The 25,706-nt window shown below is 35.8% G+C and overlaps 2 protein-coding genes across 3 annotated transcripts; both read right to left on the bottom strand.

Moving 5' to 3' along the window:
- Positions 1–3,507: 3,507 nt before the first annotated feature.
- On the bottom strand, positions 3,508–7,742 carry mfsd6l (major facilitator superfamily domain containing 6-like). Its single transcript, XM_058404691.1, has 2 exons — positions 7,590–7,742; positions 3,508–5,703 (listed from the first exon to the last, which is right to left on the bottom strand). Exon 2 carries the CDS (start codon positions 5,663–5,665, stop codon positions 3,932–3,934), a length of 1,734 nt encoding a protein of 577 aa, XP_058260674.1. The 5' UTR covers positions 5,666–5,703; positions 7,590–7,742; the 3' UTR covers positions 3,508–3,931.
- A 729-nt stretch (positions 7,743–8,471) lies between these two features.
- On the bottom strand, positions 8,472–24,940 carry pik3r6b (phosphoinositide-3-kinase, regulatory subunit 6b). Of its 2 annotated transcripts, none has more exons than XM_058415839.1 (20): positions 24,590–24,711; positions 21,656–21,745; positions 20,264–20,368; positions 19,998–20,089; positions 18,658–18,726; positions 18,357–18,489; positions 18,064–18,133; positions 16,770–16,953; positions 16,486–16,630; positions 16,307–16,393; positions 15,815–16,223; positions 15,615–15,714; positions 14,116–14,235; positions 13,884–13,994; positions 12,818–12,932; positions 12,542–12,609; positions 12,293–12,383; positions 12,120–12,175; positions 10,552–10,655; positions 8,472–9,573 (listed from the first exon to the last, which is right to left on the bottom strand). In XM_058415839.1, the coding sequence occupies exons 1-20, from the start codon at positions 24,609–24,611 to the stop codon at positions 9,426–9,428; spliced, it is 2,319 nt and encodes a 772-aa protein (XP_058271822.1). In that variant the 5' UTR covers positions 24,612–24,711; the 3' UTR covers positions 8,472–9,425. The 2 variants fall into 2 exon arrangements, with proteins under 2 accessions (XP_058271822.1, XP_058271831.1); XM_058415848.1 differs by lacking the exon at positions 24,590–24,711 and adding an exon at positions 24,717–24,940 and having other exon boundaries at positions 8,473–9,573.
- Positions 24,941–25,706: the final 766 nt, after the last annotated feature.

Here is a 25,706-nt window from a genome sequence, read left to right on the forward strand (position 1 = left end):
GTGTTTCCTAATCAGAGAGTGTTCAAATTAAAATATTTTTGTCTAATGTTGTATCTAGAGATGGTCTATCAAATCACAGTCTGACTGAAAACTCAGTGTGAAACTAAAAACAAAGCTGTATATTTATAGCCCATTTCCAACACAGATATCAGTGCCTCAGTGAGCAGGTCAAGGGCACATGGGCAGCTTAAATGGAATCAAGATTTAAGAACAGCTGTCTGTCTTAGTCTGGCTTGTGCTGTGAATCATCCAAGTTTAATCATGCAAGTTTAATGCAAGCAACCAAGTCAAATTTCTTCTGTTCATTTCTAACCAGAAATGAAGGAATAAATACACACACCTAGCAGCATTTGGCCTCAAGATATGCTTCGATAAAGCAGACCATCTGTATTCTTCTTCTTCTTTGGGTCAAGAATGAAGAGTGGCCAAGATATGAAAGAAATGAAGCACACATCAGTGTGGAAATAATGGATTGCACTGTGTCCAAATGTAAAATAAATACATTCTTTATCCTCTTTCTGGGTTTCTGTTAGTCATCTGTCCTCATGTCCACTGAGAATAATACAAATAGCTGAGCATAGAAAGCAAAGAAACAGTGATTTTTTTTTCCCAAACAATGACTTGTTTCAAGGCATTGCAGAGGTGACAGCATAATGCAGAGATTGCCAGCAACATTAGTCTATAAAAAGGCTAATTATAATGTCAATTTTATCATAAGTCTGCAGCTGGGTACTAAATTGATTTCTTGAATGTCTGTCCAAGCTTTTCTTGAAATCACATATTTCCTTCCTTGTCACTACAGAAACTGGAAGAATAAATGACTTGTTATAATGTTTATTCACTATATCAGCATGGCCTCACCAATTACATATACACATCACTCTTCATGGATATGATTTGTTACCTGGAAATATAATGTAATAAAGTTCATTGAAAGTAAGTTAGTATACTAGAATGGCAATTTAGTACTTGGGAAAGCACAGAATGTGTAAATATGGCTCATGGATGTTTGCCATGCTTCAGTACCCTGTGAGCAAATATTATTACAGTGTCTCTGCCTGCTGATAGTGCTCTTATCTTTAACTAAAGTGGCAGTGCCAGTCTGCTCCAACATTGCTGCCAAAGATCAACAGGAAGACGCAGGCCTGCTCTGGTATAACATGTATTATCATCGATTTACCATTTCCTGGGTGTAGAACCCCTAACCTGTGTGCCAGAACAGCATGCATTGCAAAAGATAAGATGAAGAAGCTGGAAATGAGGGATATAATCTATCCAAATGGCTTGAAACAGATGTGCTGCTCACTGATAAGACTAACAATGATGGGTTTGAATATATTAAGATTGAAGAATATATGGATCACTTGTTTTTGCTGTGCTAATTTTATGTCATTTTGTAAGTATATAGCAATAAGAAAACATGTTTTTAAACCACTGGAAGTGAGAAACAAAAATTCTCCATGTCAATTTGTGCTTCTGTGTCAATTTTAGAACCAATGTAGCATAGTTGTTTAGGATAAGCCCTGGGTGAAAGCTAGGTTTGTTCAGATAAAACTGCTAAAAGTAGTGTGGAGAAATAGTTAAAGTGATAGATGAAAACAGTGAATGCTAGATAATCCTTTAAATTATACTGAATTTCTGATTTCTGAGAAAAACATTGTTAAATCATTTCAGAATACAATTGTGTGGTGGGTCGAGACAACCTGTTAAAAGCTACATTCTGGAAAACAGCCAAAAAATATGAGAAAAACATTTTGCACAAAATTGTGTGTGCCAGTAATATATGGTGTCATGTCTACTTTTACCAATGTTTAACAAATGCAGTGGTATAAACAGTCAGTTTGCCCAAAGATGTCTAAAACCTTGCTAGCTGACTATTTTTTTCCCCACACAACGGTTTCATGGTTTGTGATTTGATCAAGATTTTAAACTGAAATACATAGTTTGTAATCACATACTATCTTTCAAAATGTGATGCCCCTGTGTTGTTACATCAAATCAGGGAAGAGTGTTTACACACACAGCAGAAACTCTATGGCCAAAAGTTTGTGGACACCATGATGCCATGAAGACAGAAACACACAAATGTACAGAATGTCTTTGTATTGTGTAGCATTATAATATCCCTTCACTGGAACTACGAGGCTCAAACCTGTTCCAGCATAACACAATGCGAGCTCCAATGCAAACACCATGAAGACAAAAGGTTTGATATGGAAGAAATTTAGTGGCCTACTCTTATTTTCTTGAGCCAAGCCTCCTTGCCTAATATCAGTGTCTGATCTCAGTAATGCTCTTGTGGCTGAATGAGCACAAATCCCACAGCCATGCTAGAAAATCTAGTGGGAAGCCTTCTTAGAAAAGTGAAGGTTATTATGACAGCAAAGGAGGACTAAGATCAAAAAGGTCACAAACCTTTAGCCATATAGGCCACATTTGTCAAATATATTTTCCCTAAATAAATTAACAGCCATCCATTTTCTGTAGCACTTATCCTACACAGAGTTTTGGGGAGAAAACCAGAGTCCCCAGAGGAAACCCCTGAAGCACAGGGAGAAACAACTCCATGCACATAGGGTGAAGGCAGGAATTAAACCCCAACCCTGGAGGTGTGATGCAAACATGCTAAACACCAAGTCCCCCAGGATAAGGCTTCTGATTGAAATTGGAACAAATTCTTTAAATGCATGTTTTATCCTGTTTCACATTTGCTGGCTAACCAGATTTTAAAAAGCTTGCAGATATTAGGGCAACATATAGTATACTACCACACTTAACACTCACTATTACTTTATTGGCAATAACGTTAAAATAGAATAGTGCAAATGAGTTACTAAACTCTGCTGAGTATCTTAAGTAAACTATTACCAACTCAGACAAAGGGTGCTTTATGGCAATACCACTTCTGTAAATAAGAGAAGATACAATGATGTTATACTATAGTTTCTGTTTGCTCTGTAAGGAGCAGTGTTTGTACTGTGAAAGCAAATGTAGAGCTGCAACAATTCCTGTGGAGGCGTATAGAGAAGAGGGGAAAAAAAGGAGAACAAACCAGGTAAAAGTCCACTAATAAAAAATCTCAGTAAGGAAACTATTAAATTGTCTATATTCTGTGACTAAACTCAGTCAAGTATCAAAGAAAACACAAAGGTTTACTCAAAGCATCATACCAACCCATGCTCATTATTTTCCTATAACAGCATGTCCCCAAATTATTTATTCCTCTTATAGTACAGCAATTTCCTGATCTAATTTTGACAGATGACATCATAATTGTATACATTTATAGCAACATTTTATTTTGTGGATTGTTCTGCATGTCTTGGCACTTTAGATTCTAACAGTTATAAACAGTTGTTTCCTTACCAGCCTCTAATTTTTTTTCTCTATCAAGAAAAACTGTGTATATTATTACTACAGAAGTGCATTAAATTAAATAATTACAAAAAAAAAAAACATTAAATGAGTGAATTAATTTAAAACAAAAACAGCAGAGACCAGACAGAATTCAACAGCAGAGTGGTATAATTATATATTTTGATTATAGAATTATTTTAAGATAACAAGAACAACATATACTTCATTTCATTGCTTTTTAAATGTAATATGGATCTAAGAGTTTTTGAGCTTTAAGAGACAATAAACAATAAACGGTTAGGTAAGCCTTACATTTCTTTATAAGCACATGGACAGCATACTTTCCAGACAAACTGCATTTCTTACAGCATTCAGCTGACAGGTTGAGCAAAAGAAGCAAAGGAACCGTGACTGAACGACGTTCTGCGGTTCTTAAAGCTGTTTAAGACTATCTGGAATTATTACATTTCAACAAACTGACTTGCTCCGAGTCCTTCATATTATAATGTCCTTCATTCCGACAGTCACTCAGGTTTTCTGGCATCGTATTTTCTGTGGATAAATGTTTATCTTATTAATTCAGTCTCCTCCAATTATTGTTCCCCTTGTCCTCTTCAATGGCTTTCTCTAACCAGTCATTGTCCTGCTCAGACTCGGACTCGCTCATCTCACTGGCATCAGCCGCCAGGAGGCGTGAGTAATTAATCCTGCGTTGGCGAGGGATTCTCCACTGCAGCACAGCTAAAGTAATGCACCACAGTCCGAGCATCGCTGCTGTACCCTGGAAGAGGACTTTGATCCCAAACTTCTGTACCACAAACCCAGCTGCTACACTGCCTAGTCCAGCACCAAGATCTAGATAAAGGGCTTCAAACACTCGCTTCACTGCCAACTCGGTCCCAGGAGAGGCTATGTCTGCAGCTTGAGCCTCTAACGACCACCAGAGGGCACCAATGCTGATTCCAGCCAGCACCTGAGAAGGAAGTATAGTCCATGGAATCTGTAAGAAAGAATAGGAAAGGCATTGCAGAGACAGGCCCAGGATACCAAGAGGCAGTAGTCGGCCATGGAATTTCAGAAGACGAGTTAAACATCCGTTCAGTGGAGCAAAGGCAGCCTGGCAAAGAGGCACAAAAGCTAAAGTGATACCCATTTGAAGCTCTGTAGCATTGAGATCTTGCATCTGCCATAGGAGGAAGTCAGAAACAACAGATCCTGCTATGCCAGTAAGAACAGCAGTAATTGCACAGAGCAGTGCCTGCGAGTCTCCTCGCACTAGGTGTAATGCCTTCAAACCAGCCCCAGGAACATGTTCACGTTTGTGTCTGTAAAGAGGTAACAAAGCAGCAAGAGGCATGGCGAGAACCATTAACAGGCCGTATGTGTAAAAATGCAACACTGTTCCAATTAAACAGTAAAGGAAGCTGACTAGAATACCAGAGCATCCCATACCACCAGCAATCCCTAACAGTGTCCATGGTTTAATGGCCCGGTGACGTTCTGTGGCATCGACAAAATCAAGGTACTCATGCAGCCCATCATCAGCTGCCCATGTCAAAGGAGCAGCCAGAAACTCCCAGAGGATTATGATGATCATGATCAAGAAAAACATCTGATGCTGTGTGTCCATGACTTTCAAGCTCCCAAGGAACTCATACTGAATCATGTTAATCTCCTGCTGCTTTTGTTCACGCTTCCTTAAAGATCTGCTCTTCTTACCTGGTGAAGGCATCTGAATTTCTGAAGATTCTTGCCTGTCACTTTGGCTGCTTGTGGTAGCCTCAGTGGTACTCTGGGTGTAATATAATGCTGAGATGTTGACTGGCATTGCAGATATATGTTCAGTGTTATTGTGCTCTTGGGCAGGTCTCATCTTATGTTCTGTTGAGTACGCAACAGATCCCGAGAATTTTTGTAGAGTTGTCCTGGGTTTCAGAGTAGTTGAGCTAAGCTCATGTACTGTATTCAGCTGACTAATATTACAACTTCTGTTCTCTGTGCTCTTTCCTGTGGGTGGGAAGAGCAAAAGTATTAACGCAACTGCTGCTGAAAAAATGAGAGATCCTATTATGACCGTGCGGCGTTTGTTATGGCGCCTGGCCAGGATGCAAGAGAGAGGCCTCCACACCAGAGCAACTAGGTGTTTGACAGCCATGATGGTGCCCGTCATGATGGCAGTGAGGCCGAGGTGCCGTAAGTAAAGGGTGAGGAAGGGCAAAAGGCAGCCTATGGCAGAGGCATAAAGGAAATGGAAAAGAGCTGCAAAGCCTACGGCTCCTCTGACATCCCACTGCTTGCTCCTCTTCATGGCTGCTCCCTCTGTTACAGCAAACAGTCATAAGAACTCTGTGGATGAATCAATAAAGAAATGAGTAAGTAAGCGGGTGAGTAACTAAACAAACAAGAAAGAAAGACCGAAAGACTAGAAGAAAGAAAGAATCAGTTACATAAAAAATTAAAGCAAGTCACACATTCAAGGATTTCTGACCCTTGATATCTGCATTGCCCATAACGTATTTATTCATTTATTTATAAAATTTTTAAAATTACATTTACAGTCCTACACTTCATTAGCAAATGATGAAACAGAGCCGTAGACTAAGCAGTCTAAGTTAGAGCTGAGTAAACACATCAGTCTTCATCTGTCTGCTAATGTGCATGTGTATTTGTGTGCAGGTTTAACATTCCATGCCATTGCTTAGTTTCATACCAAAATAGTTTAATTGTTGTGTAGTGTAGGTTTAGAGACAATAACCTGCAGCTAAAATACGTTTGGTATTTGCATTGTTATACGGATCGCTTTACCCAGACCTTACCCAAGCACACACAATCTTTAATTTAGGGTCAGAATGCCCTGTGAACAAAACTGTTTTTTGTACACCACTAATCAAAAACACTGAACAAGCTGGATTAAATAAAATATTTAATGCCCTTGAACACACAGTGGTAAAGACTAATGACTACTCTTTTTTTTTTTTTTTTAAAAAAGTTAATAGTGCCTATAGATAAAATGCATTTATGAATAAAACAGTTTATAGGCTTTTATAGGCAATTTGCTTTCACTGAAAACTTAGGAGAATCTTTGAGGGAAAAAGACTCTCGTAAATGAAGCTGGAAAAGAAAATGCAAAGAGCTTCTCTGTCAGGAACACTGTTCAGGATTCAACACTTTTCTTGGTCTTTGCATAACTACGTGTTAATATTAAAAAATTATAAAAAATATATTTATATATATATATATATATATATATATATATATATAAATATATATATATATTTTTTTTTTTTTTTTTTTTTTAATTATGGAAGCCATAAGAGTTAAGAAGCAGGAGCGTCTGGACTTTGGACTGGTAAAGCATGCATTCATGTCTACTTACAGCCCCAAAGAATTGTAAAATGTAATCTAAATAATTATAACTAATTATAAATGACAACAAATAATCCAATATGGTGTAATTTAGAAATAAAATATGATGTGTATGAGTATTGGTTAATATAGTACTGTACGTGATTTGGTGTTTTACTTTTTTAAATTTTGATCTAGTTATATTTACATCTTCACTATGCAGACACACACACATACACACACACATTATATATATAAATATATATATATATATATATATATATATATATATATATATATATATATATATATATATATACACATATATATATATATATATATATATATATATATACATATATATACATATACATATATTTATATTTATATATTTATATATATATACACATATATATATATATATATATATATATATATATATATATATATATATATATATATATATATATATAAATATATATAAAGGATATTTTGAGATCTTTACAATATTACTACTTCCAAAAGGAGAGTATTGAGTTCACACCATCTGGAAGAAAAGTACTTGAGTTCAGTTTACGGAACTGTTTCAGGAACTGTGTTTACACACCGGTTCAACTGTTTTAAATAACAAACACTGCTTTTACAATGGTGTGACCATGCTGGCGTGCGATTACTTGGTGAATAAGTTTGACCACGAAGTGGCCAAAGCGAAAATATGGGAAAATGTTCATTATACACAACCTCTTACAAAACCGGAACTTTATCTAGACTGATTCAAAAGTAGGAAAAATCCGCATTAGTGTGTGGCGTTGTTACCTGTACACCTGTTTCAGTGTTTGTACACGTCATGCTGAAAAACATTAACAAAATAAAAAGCAATTATTTACCTTAACCGACTGTTTTCTAACAGCGCAGTGGAGTCATGCTGTTTCTGAGTGGAAAATAGTAGAAAAATATCCTCTATCCGTTCTGTATGAAAGTTAAATCTCAATCCGTCTGGGAGCGAGTGAGAGACGGTAATGTATCCGGGGAGAACTGCTTACCTTTCTGGGCGTTTTTACTCATTAGCGCCCCCTGTCTGCCATCTTTAATATCACAGCTCAACATGGCAGAAAGGAGAATCATCTAAAACAGTGGTTCCCAAAGTAGGGGCCCCATTGAGGAGGGGTCGCGAGATGATTTCCAGAACAAACTTTTAAACTATCAAAAATAGCATATTTTATCCATCACTAACAAAAGATAAAAAATAGTAGTTACATTCAAAAAAAACATTAAAAAAAATAAAAAAGCCATCAGATTTTCTTTCCGTTCGATCGTGACCCCTGAGGTGATTACAACAGATAATTAATTGGTTAATATCGACCAAAGACAACACAGGGAAGGCCAAGTGGAGAGGCCAGCGGAGAAAAGCGCAGGACTACCATCAGAAAGGCCATTGAACCCAGGTACGGAAAGAGACTGACGTGTGCATAAAGAGGACATCCATAAGCAGTCAGATCAGCCTTACTCTAAAATTATATGGTTGTTAGACTGTTGTGTTCTTTTGTATTGTCATTATGCTCGTGTTTAGATAGGACTATTGGTGCATTCGTGCCGTTGCACGCAATGTTCGTGTATTTTAACCACCTCCGAGGATCGCAAGTCACTGGCACCGTTTTTTTGGGAGGGTCGTGGGCTGAAAAGTTTGGATCTGGATTCCATGTACACTGACACTTCAACACAATTTTATGGACATAAAAAACTTAAACACATTATTTAATTTGTGTACAATAGTAATTTAATTTAATATATTAGAACCATATAGCATTTTCCACCAATTTGATATCATTCACAGCATTTGCTCTTATTCAGAGCACCTTACATTTTATACAACTGAGGATTAAGAACCTGGGATTCAAACGCACAACCTTCTGAACAGGAGTCCAACATCCTAATGATTAAGCTACCACACATGTTTGCCTGGGTTTTCTCTGGGTTCTTCAGTTTCATCCAACAGTCTATTCCCCCAGATGTTAGTATATTTAAGGGTGTGTGTATCTGTGTATAAATGTTGCACTGCAATGGCCTGCTTTCCCATTTGGGATGAATTCTTCCACACTGTGCCCACTGTTACAGCAACAGGCTCTAAATTTACCATAATCCTGGCATTATATTATATATTATCTCAGTATAACTGTAAGTTCACAGTGTATATCTTGTATGTGTATATATAGATCCCTAAATAGAAGATACCCTAACCTATAATCTATATCCTTAGTTAGTTTGCACAGTGCTACTCTTTGCACTTCTGGTAACTGCATTATACATAATGCTGACATGCATAATAAAACATTCTTTTACTGAACACTGTGCTTGTAATAGCATAATATGGTGCAGATATCTTTAGATCTCTCCACTACTGGAGTGTTTTATTGACAACAGGAGCAACATTCTTGAACTTTTAAGTGTAAAACATTATACTTCACACACTGACAGTGAGATGTAGGTGTGTATTTCTTTTTCATCTTTGGTTATGAAAAGGAAATATTTTATGTAAATGAGCTCTCTGACAACATACAGAGGTATTCGCAATAGACACAAAATAGCAATAACGATAAACTGTTGATGTGTAATGTTAAGGTGAGATGCCACATGCATGGACACAGACAAATGCATAGGAGTGTGATTTTAATCTGTAGAGTTAACGATCAGTCATGAGAGTGTGCACAATTGTTGCATTGTCACTAAACAGCTCCAGAGAAGGTGTTGATGGGTAAAGAGAAAGTCTTGCTCAGAAATTTGCTCAGTCCCGAGTCATCCTCCGTCAGGCTGTGTTTCGACTTGCTCTTTTGAAGAGAGTATCCTGGGTCTGTGCACGGAGACACCTCTATGCTACATCACAGAGATAATAATTAAATTAATTAAATTAAATTAAACAAATAATTACATGATTAAAAATACTACATCACGGTTCTGATATAGACAATACACAAATATAAGAAACGTAGATGCTGCTTTAAGCTAAGATTGACAACTTTCCAGATGTCACCACTGACTTGAAAAGAAATCATGAAAACATGAAATCCATGAGTGCATGAAGTGGTTGCTACATAGCCCCATACACTGCAATCAGAGCCAGCACTAACTCTTTTAGCAATTTGTGCTAGCTCTTCTCTGTGATCAGACCAGATGAGCTACAGCTAGCTCCATATGCGCATCTGCTGTTTTAGAGAAGCTCTGATCCAGTCATCCAGCCCTCAAAATTTGGCCCTTGTTAAAGTTGCTCAGATCTTTACACCTGCCTTTTTTCCCGGCATCTAATGCATCAACTTTGACAACTGACTGTTCGTTTGCTGCCTAATATATCCCATGTGTCACTATAATGAAATAATAAATGTTATTCATTTCATGTGTCAGTGGTTTTGATTGATCTGTGTATTTCTATATAATGGTTATAGTTCAGGAATTTACATTATGTAGTCATGTAATTACTGCTGAATAAATCCTGTATTTCTTGGTATGATTTATTATTGCTATTATGATTAATCTCTTATAGTTGCTTTAATGGGTGTTAGTAGATTTTAATGTTATCTATAGCAGTGTAATGCAATATGTAGAATGTCACTAAAAAGCTATTTTTGTAAAATTGATAAAGCAAATTACAGCTGATTTTTTCCAGCTGATATCAGAGTCGAGCTGCATCCCTCCTTACATTTCAATTGGCTTACAGGGGATTCTTACCCCTCCTAATGTGGTAGGGTGTTGCTGTATTAAGTAAGCATCACTGATGCAGGATAGTAATCAACAGCAGCTAATGCAGCATCTAGATTTATTACATCTTTGATACAAGTTGGAACCATCTTTATTTACCTCTGGACATTTTTGAAGGTCCTACACGAGTCCTTGTCCAGACGTACAGTAAATGTCTTCTGCTCCAGAGCTCTGATGCAAATGTTGGTCACTCTAAGGGTAGGCTATTAGAAAATACACCATGAGTAATGTCATATTACAGATGTGATTTCATAAAGTAGAACAAACTGGACAAGTTGGAACAAACTTCATTTTAACAATTTGCTGCCATTTTCTCTACAGATGCACCAGTCCATTTGTAGACAGGACAACTTTTGTGCAGCTCAGTTGATAAAAATTCTGCAAACTAATTTATTTCTTGTCAATATTTACATATCAACCATAATTAGCTGCAAACAAGTATAAGGATTTCAACTTTAGGACCAGCTCCAACAAATAAAGGCTGATATAATTAAGCATTACGGCATTAGCTAGACTGCTGTTGTACTGAATAGCCGCACTACACAGCCATGCTGATATTCAGTACATGACTGCAAGTGTGATATCGCTTTAACACAGCTCTTAAACTGACAATATAGACACAATATGGCCAAATATTTTGTTTACTTTTACACCAACAACAGAAAGAACCTGGATAGATTGTTGCATGTAAGTATCCCGACACTGAATCTGTAGCTAGAATTGAACATTTATGAAGCAGAAACAGACAGGCAGCATGAAACAAAGAGTGAAATATACCACTGCTGTTATACTACATATCAGCAATCTTGCTTGTCCAATCGAATTAGTAGATCAGAAGAAATTACTAAATGAAAGAATTTTTATCATTATTTTTTAACATATTCCTGCATCTGGATTCTATTTTCTATCATTCACTAGTCTACTACATGCATCTTTGACCACAAGTAGGGTCTCTAAATGGAAGTGTACTTGCGGCATAGTGTGTGTGTGTGTGTGTGTGTGTGTATTCAAAGAAAATAGTATTCAAAGAAATTCAAAGAAAGAAAGAAACACAAAGTCAACAAAAATCAGCAAAATATCTAATTAAATAACTTTACTTTCTTTTAAATGCTGAAAAACAAACTTTTGCATCATTTTTAATCATGGCTACAGAATGTATTAAAAAATCAGCATTTTGCAAGTTTTAAATGGCCCTTGGGGTGCTTTTTTATGCAGAGTCCTTGCCAGATAAGAAAGCTTGTATGTAGTACTGCCAGATAGGAAAGCTAGCCTTGCTTATTTAGCTAAATGTTTTCAGTTTTTAATTTAACTTTTTTTCCTATGGAGGTAAAGAATTCTGTAGCTAAAATATAAAATGTTTCGTTTGAATTTTGTCTAATGTATCTAATGTGTGCACAACATCCAACAACCAACATTAAGACAAAACAAAGCTATCTTGCTCCAGCTCATCACATGAATGTCATTGACACTGAAAAACCTTGAGCCAGGCAACACTATCATCTGGTGTGTCTCTGGGGTTTGCAAAAGAAGAAGACACACACTGATAACAGTAACTGAGTTGCAGCAATATTGCTCCAGGAATAATAAAGGGGTGTTAATCCAGAAAGGTTTAACCTGAAGAAATTATGTATAATCCCATATTCATATAAAACACTCCTTATTCTTACCACTGGAGGTCTGGTAGGATTTGGATCACGAAAATAGACACTGAGACTTTCAAGACCTGTGAAGAAGAAAAAAATGCTATGCTTATACATAAATAGTGATGAAAATTGTACAGACCAAACAAATGGTTACCACGGGGACAAAATACTCTCAATGTTTTTCTTAAATGACCTACTTTTGGTTCCACTGGGCGGAGCTGCACGGATCGACACGCCAGATATTGTTAAAGGCATTCGTTTGTCCACTTCTCGATTGCTTATGGAGGCCTGAAAGGTTAAGTAGCAGAAAAGCATCCATGTCAGCACACGCCTCCAGAATTCACTCACATGTTAATTCCTTTACGTGGCAGTTAAGCTAAAAAATGGTCAGCTTTAGTATTACTAATACTAGAGTATTTTTAAAGTAGCAATGAAAAAATCTACACCTTCCTATAGTTGACAGCAACAACTACACCACACTCTTCCTGCATGGTTTTCTTATACCGTACTGATCCTGTAAAAAAATAATAATAATAATAATAATAAATAAATAAATAAACAAATAAATAAACAGATAAAAACAAATAAAAACAAACAAACAAATAAAAACAAATAAAAAAACAGATTAATCATTAGTGTTATTCAAATAAAACAATTTTTTTTTCTTTTTTCTTTTTTTATTTTTATAAATCTTTTTGTTTAAGGCTGTACTGTATGCTCACCCCGGATTGTGTCTTTAAAAGTAAGTCTCACTGGCTTGAACCCAGGAAAGTCCATGTCAAGCTGACACACAAACAAATCCTCCACAACTTTAGATTCCAATCCAGAGAAGGAAAGCTAGATACAGGAAGAGTGAAATGACCTTTCAGATACATGTGTTGATGGTCTGTATACATATTCAGTTGATTAGATAGCTGGTTATTGACATTGAGACATTTTCCTAATATGGAAAACATACTTAGTAAACGTAAATGCTAAATCTGAAAACATAAGTGGTTTAAAGGAAATAAAATGTGGAGAAACAGACACCACTTGATATACACTTACTGTTCTTTTATTAGAAAGCTATATTATACCTAAACCCCTGCACATTCTTGCAATTATCCAAACAGCCAGTCATGTGGCAGCAGTGCAGTGCATATTATCATGCAGATACAGGTCAAGCGCTTCAGGTTAACAATTTGTCAATTTTGTCCTTTTCTTTCACTTTCTTGCAAGTAGTGTAGTCTTCTGCTTTTGTACTCTGGCATCTGTGTCTACGTTCAGCTTGTTGTGTCTTCTGAAAAACCTTTCTGCTCACAGTGGTTATGAAGCCTATTTTTAGTGACTCTATCCTTCCTGTCTTCTAACCAGTGTGACCATTTTCATCTGACTTCAGTCATTAACAAAGGATTTCAAAATTCTCTGTAAACCCTTAAGACTGGTTTGAGTGATAGTCTGAAAGGATCATCAGTTTCTGAAATTCTCACTAGCCATAACTGTTAGCCCAGCTGGCACCGACAAGCACCGACGGTAAAATTTTTTTGCTCATTCTGATGTTCGATGTGAACATTGTGTGAGGCTCTTGACCTGAATCTGCATGGTTAGATATATATATATATATATATATATATATATATATATATATATATATATATATATATATATATAACAGAGCTTTGGCACATTTAATGAAATAGATATCTAATTGTTTTTCCCTCTGTACCCATGAGCATGCATCTACTACTACTGGGAATTTATTTAACGAAAGCACTACAGCTTGTGAAATGCCTGAATGAGCAGTCAGACCTTCACAGAGTAGATGGGGATGTGGACAGGCTGCTGTGCTGTCCGTGTGTAGTATGAGATGATGTCCAAAAGAAAGGAGTTAGGCTCTGAAGACCCGACGACACTGGTGTGCTGTAATCCAAAGCACACATACATACAGTACAATATAAAGAAAGTTTACTGTAAGTCTACTATAACATTAGTGGGCAGCAGAACCAAATACATTATGTGCAATCAAGCTGAAAAATGTTACCGTTTCAGCTAGTTTCAGCATCATGGCTCCCAGACTGTTTATGTTGGAGTCATACCATGGATCCACACTGCCCAAGGACGCTGCAAGTGTAAGCCTGTCTACATTTGCTGTAGCATTTTCCTGAAAGGAAACCTCAACTGTTTATATTTGCCAACTGGCATATTTTGCCATTACGTAATCATATGAAGGGAACCTGCACTGGGCCTTCATAACATTAAAACACACACACACACACACGTGTGTGTATGTACACGTACGTATACAGTATATAACTCATTTATTCTTAAGGCTGGATTATCTACAATCTCTCATTTTAATCCTGAGCTCTGCCCTAGCTTATTAGTTTAATGAAGCCTTTAGAGGATCCGTTATCTTACATTTTAGAATTTAGTGAATCTAAAAATGCTACACACTCCTGTTTTTTTCTGCTAAAAAATGAGACCAAGATAAATCATGTCAGATTTTTAACCACATCATTGTGATATAGCAGCCAGCATAAGTAAAATGAAATGTTTTAGTGGGAAGAGAGAAAGGAATAAGCTGATCACAAAAATGTGTGCAGTCTTTAAATAATACTTTGTTAAAGCACCATTTGTTTATAATTCAGCAATCAGGGTAAAAGGCTTCTAGCTTAGCACATTTTCCTTAAAAGTGCTCTATTAAGTTGTGAGGGGATTTCCTGTACACAACCCTCTTCACAGTCATTCCACAGGTTTTCAGTAGGATTTAGATCTGAAGCCTGAAGCCATTCATTTGTTGACTTGGATTTGTACTTTCACTTATTAACATGCTGGAATTTTTTCATCATAGGCCTGCAGGTTTTCTACCAAAACTGATTACTATTTGGAGCTATCCATGATTTCCAGCTGAACAGAAACAGACACATATAATAATGCTGCTGCGATCATGCTTCACCATGGTTATGGTGTAGTTTTGATTATATTTTTAATATTATATATATCAAGATATGACATGTCATATCTTGGTTTACTTTTTTTGTTACCTAAAAAAAACATTTTTATATAATTCACTGTATGTATGTACATACTGCATCTGCTTCAAACAGAAACATGGAAATAAACAATATCTTATATATTTTAGAGTACCATGTAAGAGGAACAATTTATGTTCATGTATTCATCCAAAAGTAATAAATTAAGTTGCATTTATAACACTGTGATGAACCAATCCTGAAGTTTTAAAAATTTCAGTTATTAATACCTTAGAAATGAGTACTTCATAGAAAAGTCTCAATTTAATGTTAATTAATACAAATCAAAAGGTTTTGGTAATAATTTGGAATTTCCCAATCCTGGAATTCCCAGTCTTCTGTTTTTTTTCTTTTTGTTTTTGTTTTTTTTTTTTACATAAAAAGACAACATCAAATTACATTAAAATAATATTTCACATCATCCTTCATAAACTGTTATGCACCACTAATGAATGTGTTAGGAGACAAGTAAACTATTTTTTTCCATGAGGAGATAAATAATAGTCACCTGAACTGGAGAAGCTGTGTTGGACTGGGTAGTGACGGGAATATAGTATATTTCCAAGTTGACTCTCTTTGTCAGAAATAAATTCCGCATCTCCTTTTTTCTGCACACATGATCAAAAGTGACGAGTGTAAATCTTTTGAATATTGAGGACGTTTTCCATCAAGAAGAAAGCAGATGTAGATATTTACAAGTCTTCATACCGTATATTGTGGTAAGCCTTGGCCAGTCTTCCCAAAGTGCTGTCATCGCCCATGACCACAGCACGAGCGGTAAAGTTCTTCTCCTCTTTAACAATATAGCTTCCACTTCCGCCTGTTCCTCCACTTTCCTTAATGGCCTCCATCATTAAAGTCATTCTGTTCGCAGCCTTTGGCCACCTCACACATGGTCTCCTGGAAAAACTCTTTTGCTGCTCTTGGACCTCCGGCCCACCAGAGGGCTCAACCATCAGAAAGGAGAACTCATTTAAAGGCAAATCTCCCTCTATGCCACTGTCTCTCGATATAGTAGAGATGACAGAAGCACGTCTGGAGTCTTGATCGTCTTCAAGAAATGCAGATGTCTGATTCGTAGAGCCCAGCATTAGAGTGAAGTTTATCACCTCGTTCCCTGTTTATTAGAATATTACATGTGTGAAAAGAATTCAGCCAACAGAAACACCATAAAGTTAGGTCACACATCTCAATGCTCACATATCTCATCTTCTTTTGTCCAGACATGGAAGCTAACCTCAGGACTGGGCAGTGGGGTTCCAACCAGACTGGCAGGACATGACTGCTCTGAAGGGAAAAATAACACAACATGCTTAGAATGTAAGACCATGTCCAAAAACGTACTGAAATGCTACATATAGCAAAGTAGCGGTTTCTACCTGTGCTAGAAGAACAAATGATTTCATCATAGAGTTGCTGTAATCTTTCACTGTACAGGTCACATTCTGAACCTCCATCCACTATTCTCTCCTCTACAATGGACACAACATCCTGGAAGTATTTTTCAATGTCTTCACCTAAATCCTGGAACAATTATATTTAATAAGTGAGTAAATACAGTATCCTCAACCCATTTAAGTGCTTTGAAAAACAAACGTCACAGCACAATGTTTCATCAAAACCGACAGCTGTGTTCCCACAACACAAACACACAGATCCAGACCTCCAGGGCTTGTGTGAGTTGTCTCCCGTGGCACTCTCTCCCCAGTCCGGCTTGTAGTGTGTGCAGTAGAACCCGGCGCTGAGGGGTCAGTGTGGCCCAGTCTAAAGCCCCACACTCCACATCGGCCCTCAATGCGTTTAACGTTGTCTCAGGAAACATGGCTGGATCCGCAAACACAAACACTCTGTATAGCACACAAGCAAAGAAGGATATGGAAGGAATGAAGAAGTATTTTTTTTATTCATTTATAGTTACATTTAATGTTGGTTAAAGCAGCTATCATTTATTTCCCCTACAGTGTAAATAACCATTCCTTCACTTTCTCTTGAAAAAATAAGACTTTCTTTACAGAAAGCTTTGTTCAGTAAAAGAACGCTTTTAATCCAATTGTTATTAGACTTCATGTGGAGCATCCTCCATAGAAGTCCCTGTGAATAATCTGTTACCATGGAAACGAAAATGTATTTGAATAAGAGGGTTAATATAAACCTGTCATTTGTCTCATAGGCGGAGCTACTGTTAGAGCTGCTGTTGTAGGAAATTAATAAACACCACTGGAGCAATTAGATTTAAGAAATCATCCTGGCCATATAATATTTAATAACATTTGAAGTTTTGAAGCCATTCATTTGACACAAACTTGTTTCCCAGAAAGGTTAGTTGCTAGTGACATCAAGGGACAGAGAGATAGAAAGCTGAAGCATTTAATGATTTAAATATAACATAAAATGCTGATCAGGTTCAAGATGTTGGATGATTATGTCGGATGAAATGTATAACGTTACGTTAGGAAGCATTTATTTTAAGTGGCAAAGTGTTAAGCTCGCTTCTTCTTGCATATCTGCTCACAATGCCTACCACAGGAGCAGATCAAACTCGAAAATGAGGACGGAAAACAATTCTCTTTGATTTTTATCACCAATGAATATCTATTGTGAGATTACAGTGTTATGCAATCACACTTCTGTTATGCATCATCAATCATCAGATAAACCATCAGATTTTTATTGCTCTTTTGTGCTTTCCAGTAAACACTTTACTTAGATGAATAAACCATGCATCTCCAAAAGAGTTTGCTAACTTTAATTTCCATCAACAAAACTACTTTATTTGTGGCGTATGAGCCGCTGAGAAGCAGCAGAATATCGTCTGAATAGATAGATAGATGTTATTATTTTTATTATTATTCATATGTATTTTTCCTCAAATAGAATGGGCAATCTTTCACATTTAGGGGAATTAAGGGTACAGAAAATGATAGAACAATAAAGTTAGTAAGTAGTTTAAATGCTACCTTTCATGAAGAGGATAATGATCATTTTTAAGGCTGTGCTCAGCAATGACTCTTCTTTGATACAGAGCACCTGCAACCAATCAGAGACCAGTGATCTGGATTGCGATTTATTTTCTCAAGAAAAAGGGAACACATTTCATGAAAACACTTTAAACACAGAAGAATCGAAGGGCTGCTCAGCTGAAGTCGAACAGCGTCACTAACAAGCAGGAAGCAGTTTTGAAGGAATATTTCACTAATATTACAAAGAAAAACCTGCAGTTAGGCAATAAGCAAATTTCAGAAATGATTACCTGGGATGTTATGTTCTATTCTCATCTGTTTAGCATAGTTAAGGCCCACGCTGCAGTAAGGCTCGGGTAGTGTAACCAGACGTTTCAGACATGCATATATCCTTTCACACAACTCGTCTGGAATATAAGCAGACTGCAGGACAGAACAGATAAACTGAATGCTTAGAAGAATTTGACATTTCTTCTTGTGAACAAGTTGAGAGTTAACTTGTAAAAAATAGGATTTATACGACCTAAATAAAACTGTAATGTGGTTAATTGGGAAATGACATTTTGATAAGCCCAAAGCTAGAAAACAGACCTGTATTACTGCATAGGCCAGAGTGTGCAGCAAAGGAATAATACGAATTTTGCAGTCAGTCCTCTCTGCCTGGGGAAAAATACATTAATACACTTAGTCTCCTTTTATCTGTAAATTTACATTAATATACAGTGCTCTTTGTTTTCCTGATGCAATTAGAACAAAGATTTATGTAATCATGACCAATGTAAAAGTCATTGTAACATCATTGTTAAAATAACAAAGAAACAAAGCAAATAAATAAATAAATAAATAAATAAATAAATAAATAAATAAATAAATGGAGCAGTTCACTATAATTTACTTTAAATACTGCATCTTTCACATCTGAAAGAAAGAAAGAAAGAAAGAAAGAAAGAAAGAAAGAAAGAAAGAAAGAAAGAATAAATAAATAAATAAATAAATAAATAAATAAATAAACAATAATAATAAAAGAGTAGTGTAGTTCACAAAAACAGAACTTTAAATACTGTATATTGCATCAGTACTGCAAGAGAGAGAAGACTGATTGGAGTAATTTACAATTATACATATTTTATATGTCAGTATCAAACAAATAAAGAAATAAATAAATTCTCAGTCTTTACTAATAATATTTCCCGTTTTTTCCTATGATGCCTATTTATTAATTAATGATTACATTAACATTAAATCCCATGTACAGAGTTGACTGAAGAGCTGCACTGATGTAATGTGTCCAATTTCAGTTCAGTGTCTAAAACGTAACCTAAAAAAGCAAAACGTTTTATCTAAGCAAAGATGTCATAAAGACTAAAAAGACTAAAATTGCTACAAAATGCTGACCAACAGTGAGAGCAAGGCAGATAAAACAATATTTTGGTGTAAAACTTCCCACACTGTACCAGCTCGTTTTTGCGATTTGATTTGGAAATTTTTTAAGCCGCAAGTTACACCTCAGTCTTACTTCTGATTCACATCACAGCACCGACCCACGCCAACGCTCATTCGAGAAGAACAGTAACGTCTGCCATTTGTAATGTGTCTTTCATCAGGAACAAAGGTAAAGCTCAGAATTTAGATTAGATTTGATTAGATTCAACTTTATTGTCACTGCACATGTGGGTACAAGGCAACATAACATTGATATAATCAGTAATAAGTAATCAATAGTTACTACACATAGATAGCTAGTAGCTGTGTTTAGAAGAAATATAAATAATTATTGATTAATAATGTATTACTCCAATCATTATGTCTTGAGTAATAAGTGTTCCTTGCTAGTTATTAGTAGTGACTCTCCGTGGTACCCTAAGAAAGTAAATAGTAAGTGATGAAATCATTTAATGTTGTATATATTAAAACATATTGAAAAGACCAACCTTCTCAAGCTCCTTAATAAGAACCCTCAGTAAAGAGATGCTTATGGATGGATTATTCTCCACTTTTTTATGCAGTGTCCATCTTAGCATCCCTTGAGAGGCAACAGTTGAAAACATTATTGTTTTAATGTGTTTATGTTGGAATTCAGTGCTAACAATGAAGCCTGATGTTTCTGTTTCAATAATCAGTCAAATGATTATTGCACTTAGTCTAAATAAAAATGACATTTTGAAATTTGAAATAAACTAAAAGAGTACTTAGGTACCTTTATTGCAAGTTGAGACAGCTTGAGCGTGTGTGTCCAGTTCTCTGAGCATGGCATGAACACGCTGATAGAGGCTCGACTCTACATCTGAAGACACTTTACCTGCTACACAGTGAGTTGGGACAGTCTTTTCAGCACATATAACACACCCTTGTTAAAATGGCAGTGGTTTTGTGATGGAAGCAAAAGGAAATTATGATAAATCATGTCAGAAATGTTTCCAACCTAAATGTGAAATTACAGCGCATAAAAATCCAGTGAAACTTAATCAGAAATGTTTAATGGAAAATAGGACAAATGAAAAAACTTATGGTTATCTAACTCCCCTAAACTAGTACTTTGCTGACGGACTTTTTAATTTAATTTTATTATAATTGTCTATAAGCATGGTACATCTTGAATTAGCAATATTTTCCCACTCTATTTTTGCAAAAACATCCATGAGATTTTAATGGCATTTTCTGTGCACAGCCCACTTAACAAATTTTTAGTTAGATTCAGGTCACGCTGTGGCTAAATCATTCAAAATCACTTATCTTCTTTTGACCATTCTGTTTTTCTGACCATCCAGAGCCCGAAAGCATGATGCCCATGCTGCACTGTGAGTATGGTGTTCTTTTGTTCATTTTTTCACACCAGACCGATCATGTCAAGCACGGATGTTTTTGTGAGAAAATGCTTCTATCTAGTCACCATATCCGGTAGCTCAGATATATGTAGAATATAACAGATTGTTGTGACCTGCAGAGAGTAATCAGTGCTTGTCAGATATTCCTACAGCTCCTTTGATATCACTGTATCCTAGAGAAGTTTTTGTCTTTTTGCCCTTTTGTAAATGTTTGAGGGTATCCTTTTCTCTATTTGTTGTTGACGGCCTTTACAGTGTTTTCTAATGTTTTGGGAATTTTTTCTTTCAACCGGGATGAATCCCTTTCAACAAGTGAAATACCATGCATGTTTTATAAGCTCTTTTTGTGGACCATGTCTCCAGCAATCAAATGAAACCAAGAAGACATGAAGAAAACATGATAATTACTTTTGAACACGAGACTGAATACGATTGGTTTATTCCAAACAATAATTATAAAAGGCTGTGTACACTTAGGCAACCAGGTTATAGTAACCTTTTTTTTTTTTTTTTTTTTCCTATTTTACCTTAAAATATTTTGGATCGTTCAACTTATTACATTATATGTTGTAATTTCACATTAAAGGTAGAAAAAGTTGATTTATCGTGCCTTCATCACAAAAACTTGCCATTTCAACAGTGCGTGTAGACTTTTTAATATCCATTGTAATATAGTAATATTAATATAACTATTGTGATATACATTTATAAGTATATATAAGCATACTTTAAGTTTTCTGCACTAGATCATTAAGAGCAAGCACCTGTTTTCTCCATCAGAGTTCTAACACTTAGACGTAGCTCCACATAACATGAAAGAAATGAGTCATACTGCAACTCAAAAGGCTTCCAACCTACAACCAGAAAAAATATATATATATGAGACTTTCGGTTTCATACACACTTACAGGACTGTTTAACACAATAAAGAAGTGAGTGTCATTTATAATTGAAAACATTTATAATTGAGTAATGGTAAAGTCAAAAATAAAGTCACCATATATGCTAGAGGGAAGGGTTTACACATCTGCTGAAGAAAAGGGTATGAGAACACAAAAAGAGAAACCAAAAGTAACTTGACACGGAAAACACTCGCGAGTGTTGCGAATACTAGGAGATGGTGACACATTGTGTAAATATGTTCATTTACAGCATTTTAATAAGGTGGTTTCTTTACCAGTAAAGCATGATGTTAGTGTTGCAGGTGTTAATGTGTTCAGATTTGCAGCTGGGGTTCTCCTAGATCACTATTAGTCATGTTCACAGTGGAAGGAGTGTATTCATTCCATGCACAATAGCTGCATATATCTTTAACTATGTACTAAGATGACAATGTTATCAATATTAACTGGAAGTTTGTATCCCTGATAGCCTGAAACCTGACATGTCCTTCTTCTATTGTAGCACAGCCACCTAATGTGCATGCTGGGAGACTTTTCTACTCAAGACTACTTATACAAGCTACTATATACTTCCTTAACTGCATGAGCCATTCTGGCCATCTTTCTCTGACTTCAACAAGGCAGTTTTGGTTTACACACCATTCGGTGTCAACTCTAGAGATTGTTGTATGTGAAAGTCCCAGGTGATCAGCAGTTTCTCAATTTGAAATTCTCAAATAATCTCAGTTTCTCAATTTGACATACTAAAACCAAGCCTTCTGGCAACAGACAGCTATGCCATGATCGGAGTCACAGAGATCACACCCTTTCACCAGGGTGATGCATGATGAGAACAACAACTGAAGCGCTAGATCTGATCTTTATCTGCATGATTTTATGCATTGTGCTGCTGCCACGTGATTGGCTGTTTGGATAACTGCATAAAAGTGCAGGTGTACACATGTTCCTATTATACATATACTTGACAAAGGAAACTGAGAAAATATCTATCTTATAAATATCTATCTATCTATCTATCTATCTATCTATCTATCTATCTATCTATCTATCTATCTATCTATCTATAATTAGTCTCTGATCTAGTCAAGCAGTATAGATATATTTATTGATAACGGCTTGGAGAAAAAGAGATTTTCTCAGTTTCATTTGCCCACTATGCCACAGATACATGCACTGTATTACTGAGTGTATAATTATATAACATACTGTACATACTAAACATGCTATAAGGGTTTAACACAATGCCACTGTATCTGTTTCTGAAATTACTCAGTGCTCCAAATCTTCATATCTGTATTCCTGTTCCTACTTCAAACAAAAATGGGGGTGTAGTCTATACTGTGAGGTTTTTAATAACCATTATATACTGGAAACATAACTTATAAGAATTAAGATCAATATGTGGAATAAAAGCTGTATTATTCTGAACCAGAAGCCCCGTGGAACCCTCGGAAAAGCTTTCGATCTTTTATCTAGTGGGACTGTGTGATTAAAGTATGTTGACAAAAATAGTTATAACAATCTATTAATAATTTATCAGGTTTACTTATTTCTGAGTTTGGTACGTTTCAGAAAAATATAAAAATTCACTGCACATGCTAACAGACTGTCCTTAAATGCTGGGTCACAATGCTGCTGCTAGTTTAAATGGGGCAGTTGTGCTCACGGCTATGACGCACTTCCATTGTGAAATTGTGCGGTTCTCAAATATCTGGTAGCAATTGCATTCATTAGTGAACATCGAAAGACAAAATAATTAATGAAGAAATGAGCACTGCTGCGTCCATCTCTTCACGTCGTCTTCCAAATTTAACAGCTTTAAGCTTCCACAGCCTCACAGCTAAGAGTGACCTCATTCTTTAGCAAACCTACATCATAGCCATTTCACCACTTACACAGTAGAACGTTTTTGTGAGAAATTTATATCAGATCGTTCCCATTTGTAATGTCATATAGTAAACAATAAAATTAATTAAATGACATATTGACATTACAAGATATACAAAGAAGGTACAAACAAACAAACAAAATATTTAGCCTACTATCCGTATGTGTACTTGTATTATTAATCCAAATAATGTGTTTATGTTTAGTTATATCTAATGGACAGGACAGGCATGGACAAGAACTAACATAGAATTCTATTATGTAGGTAGAATTCTAAACTAAATAAAAAAAAAAACCAGAATGATCAATATATGCATTGTACACTGATTAAATAGCCACCGTAACAATATTCTATTGCCTTCCTTTATATTGAAAAGCTAATATTTGACTATTTGGGACTGCCGTGTGATACGTCATTATTGACACTAATAATTGTAATCAAATAGAAATGTCATTTGAATTCAGTCCAGACCAATTCCAGCACAGTGTATCGTCCAGACATACAGCAAGAGGTTTGTAATTCATTATCTTCCCACTTATTTTTGTTTTTATTTTAACAAATTTTTAACATTTTTTATCTTACAATTTCAAAGTCAAATAGTAAACACAGTTCCTGATCAGAGATTATGAAATACAGGACATGTCTTTGTCTCTGCAATATATATATATATATATATATATATATATATATATATATATATATATATATATATATATATAAGGCACACAATCATTAATACAAAACAAATAAAACACAGACAGGAAATAACACAAACAGAGCTGTACACCAAAATACCAATGCTGCTGTATCAAATATTACACCAGCAGACTATACGAATATAACCTAATTAGCAGTAGCATTTTTAAAAATACTGAAACAGATCAAATGTATATACTTCACTTATTTACATTCCGATTCAGAGCCATTCATCTGACAAAAGCTGCTACGCCGAGGCTGAACGTTTTAAAGTTTCAAAAAGTGTGAAAAGTTGTGCAAGCGTGAGGTGAAAGAAATGAGAAGTGAAGTGTCACATACCGTGAATGAAACAGCAATGTCTAATCCAAATCCAACAGGTTTTAGATCTCTTCCTCAGTACATCTGCCAGCAATCACAACTTTACGTTGTCCCCATTGTCAGTAAGTTTCTCTTCCTCTTAATATTAGCATGTTAGAAGCTTGCGTGAGTATTGCTAGAGATGGGGCCAAAAGGGGAGGAGGACAAGTAGCTGATGGCTGTCAAAGGCCATACACACAGAAACAAAACCCATACACGCATGTCCTCACTTCCTATTCTCTTATAGACTTGCAAGATTGGGTTTCCTGTCTTCTAAATGTGTGGGTGTACATGGTCTGACATGACATATTTTTAGTCTTAACTTAAGTCTTTATAATACTGTGAGACAACTCTGCCAGCTCAAAGCTTCACTGAGCTGATTCTCATGCCCAGATAAGAAGTAGAAATATTAAGAAGAATTCAAACTCTAAGGACAGGCAAATTAGAAAATTGCTGATGGTCAAAGCTGTAGTAAATCTACTTTGGGTTATTCAGTAACGCAGGTAGGAGGAAGTTACACCTGGGGTTTTTCAGTTCTGTTGAGTAAGTAATGGTAACTATATTAGCTGAACTGAGGATATCTTCTGCTTATATAGTTTGAGGATGTGGATAAAGACTTTACAATGCCTTTAATCACCATTTCCACTTTTTCAAGCCAGACCCAGTCACGAGACCTAGGATCCATTTCTCTCAGAGATATTATTAAAATTGGCATCAGATTACTGTATATTGTTTAACATCTAATTTGGGAAGATGAGTTGAAAAGAAGACATAATTCAGACATTAAAAGTATGAGGAGGAATATAAGTCATGATGGTAGCAGCGGAATGAATTGAGAAGTTTGCAGAAACATTCTAATTAGGAGAAACTTTACCATGCAGCAAGACCATGACCTCAGACACACTGCCAACACAACAAAGGACATTATCAGGGAAAACAGTGGAAGATTTTAGACTGGCAAGCACGAGGCCA

This window comes from Hemibagrus wyckioides, linkage group LG02 (assembly GCF_019097595.1).
Source record: "Hemibagrus wyckioides isolate EC202008001 linkage group LG02, SWU_Hwy_1.0, whole genome shotgun sequence".
Classification (NCBI taxonomy): Eukaryota; Metazoa; Chordata; class Actinopteri; order Siluriformes; family Bagridae; genus Hemibagrus; species Hemibagrus wyckioides.

What these genes read in the sequence shown, in the direction of transcription:
- mfsd6l (XM_058404691.1), bottom strand. Translation starts at nt 5,665, where the DNA reads ATGAAGAGGAGCAAGCAGTGGGATGTCAGAGGAGCCGTAGGCTTTGCA.
- pik3r6b (XM_058415839.1), bottom strand. Translation starts at nt 24,611, where the DNA reads ATGAATGGCTCTGAATCGGAAT. An exon ending in TGTCTCAACTTGCAATAAAG is followed by an intron (nt 20,090 to 20,263) that starts GTACCTAAGTAC and finishes TTGCCTCTCAAG; the next exon opens with GGATGCTAAGATGGACACTG. An exon ending in CATTATCCTCTTCATGAAAG is followed by an intron (nt 16,954 to 18,063) that starts GTAGCATTTAAA and finishes TGTGCTATACAG; the next exon opens with AGTGTTTGTGTTTGCGGATC.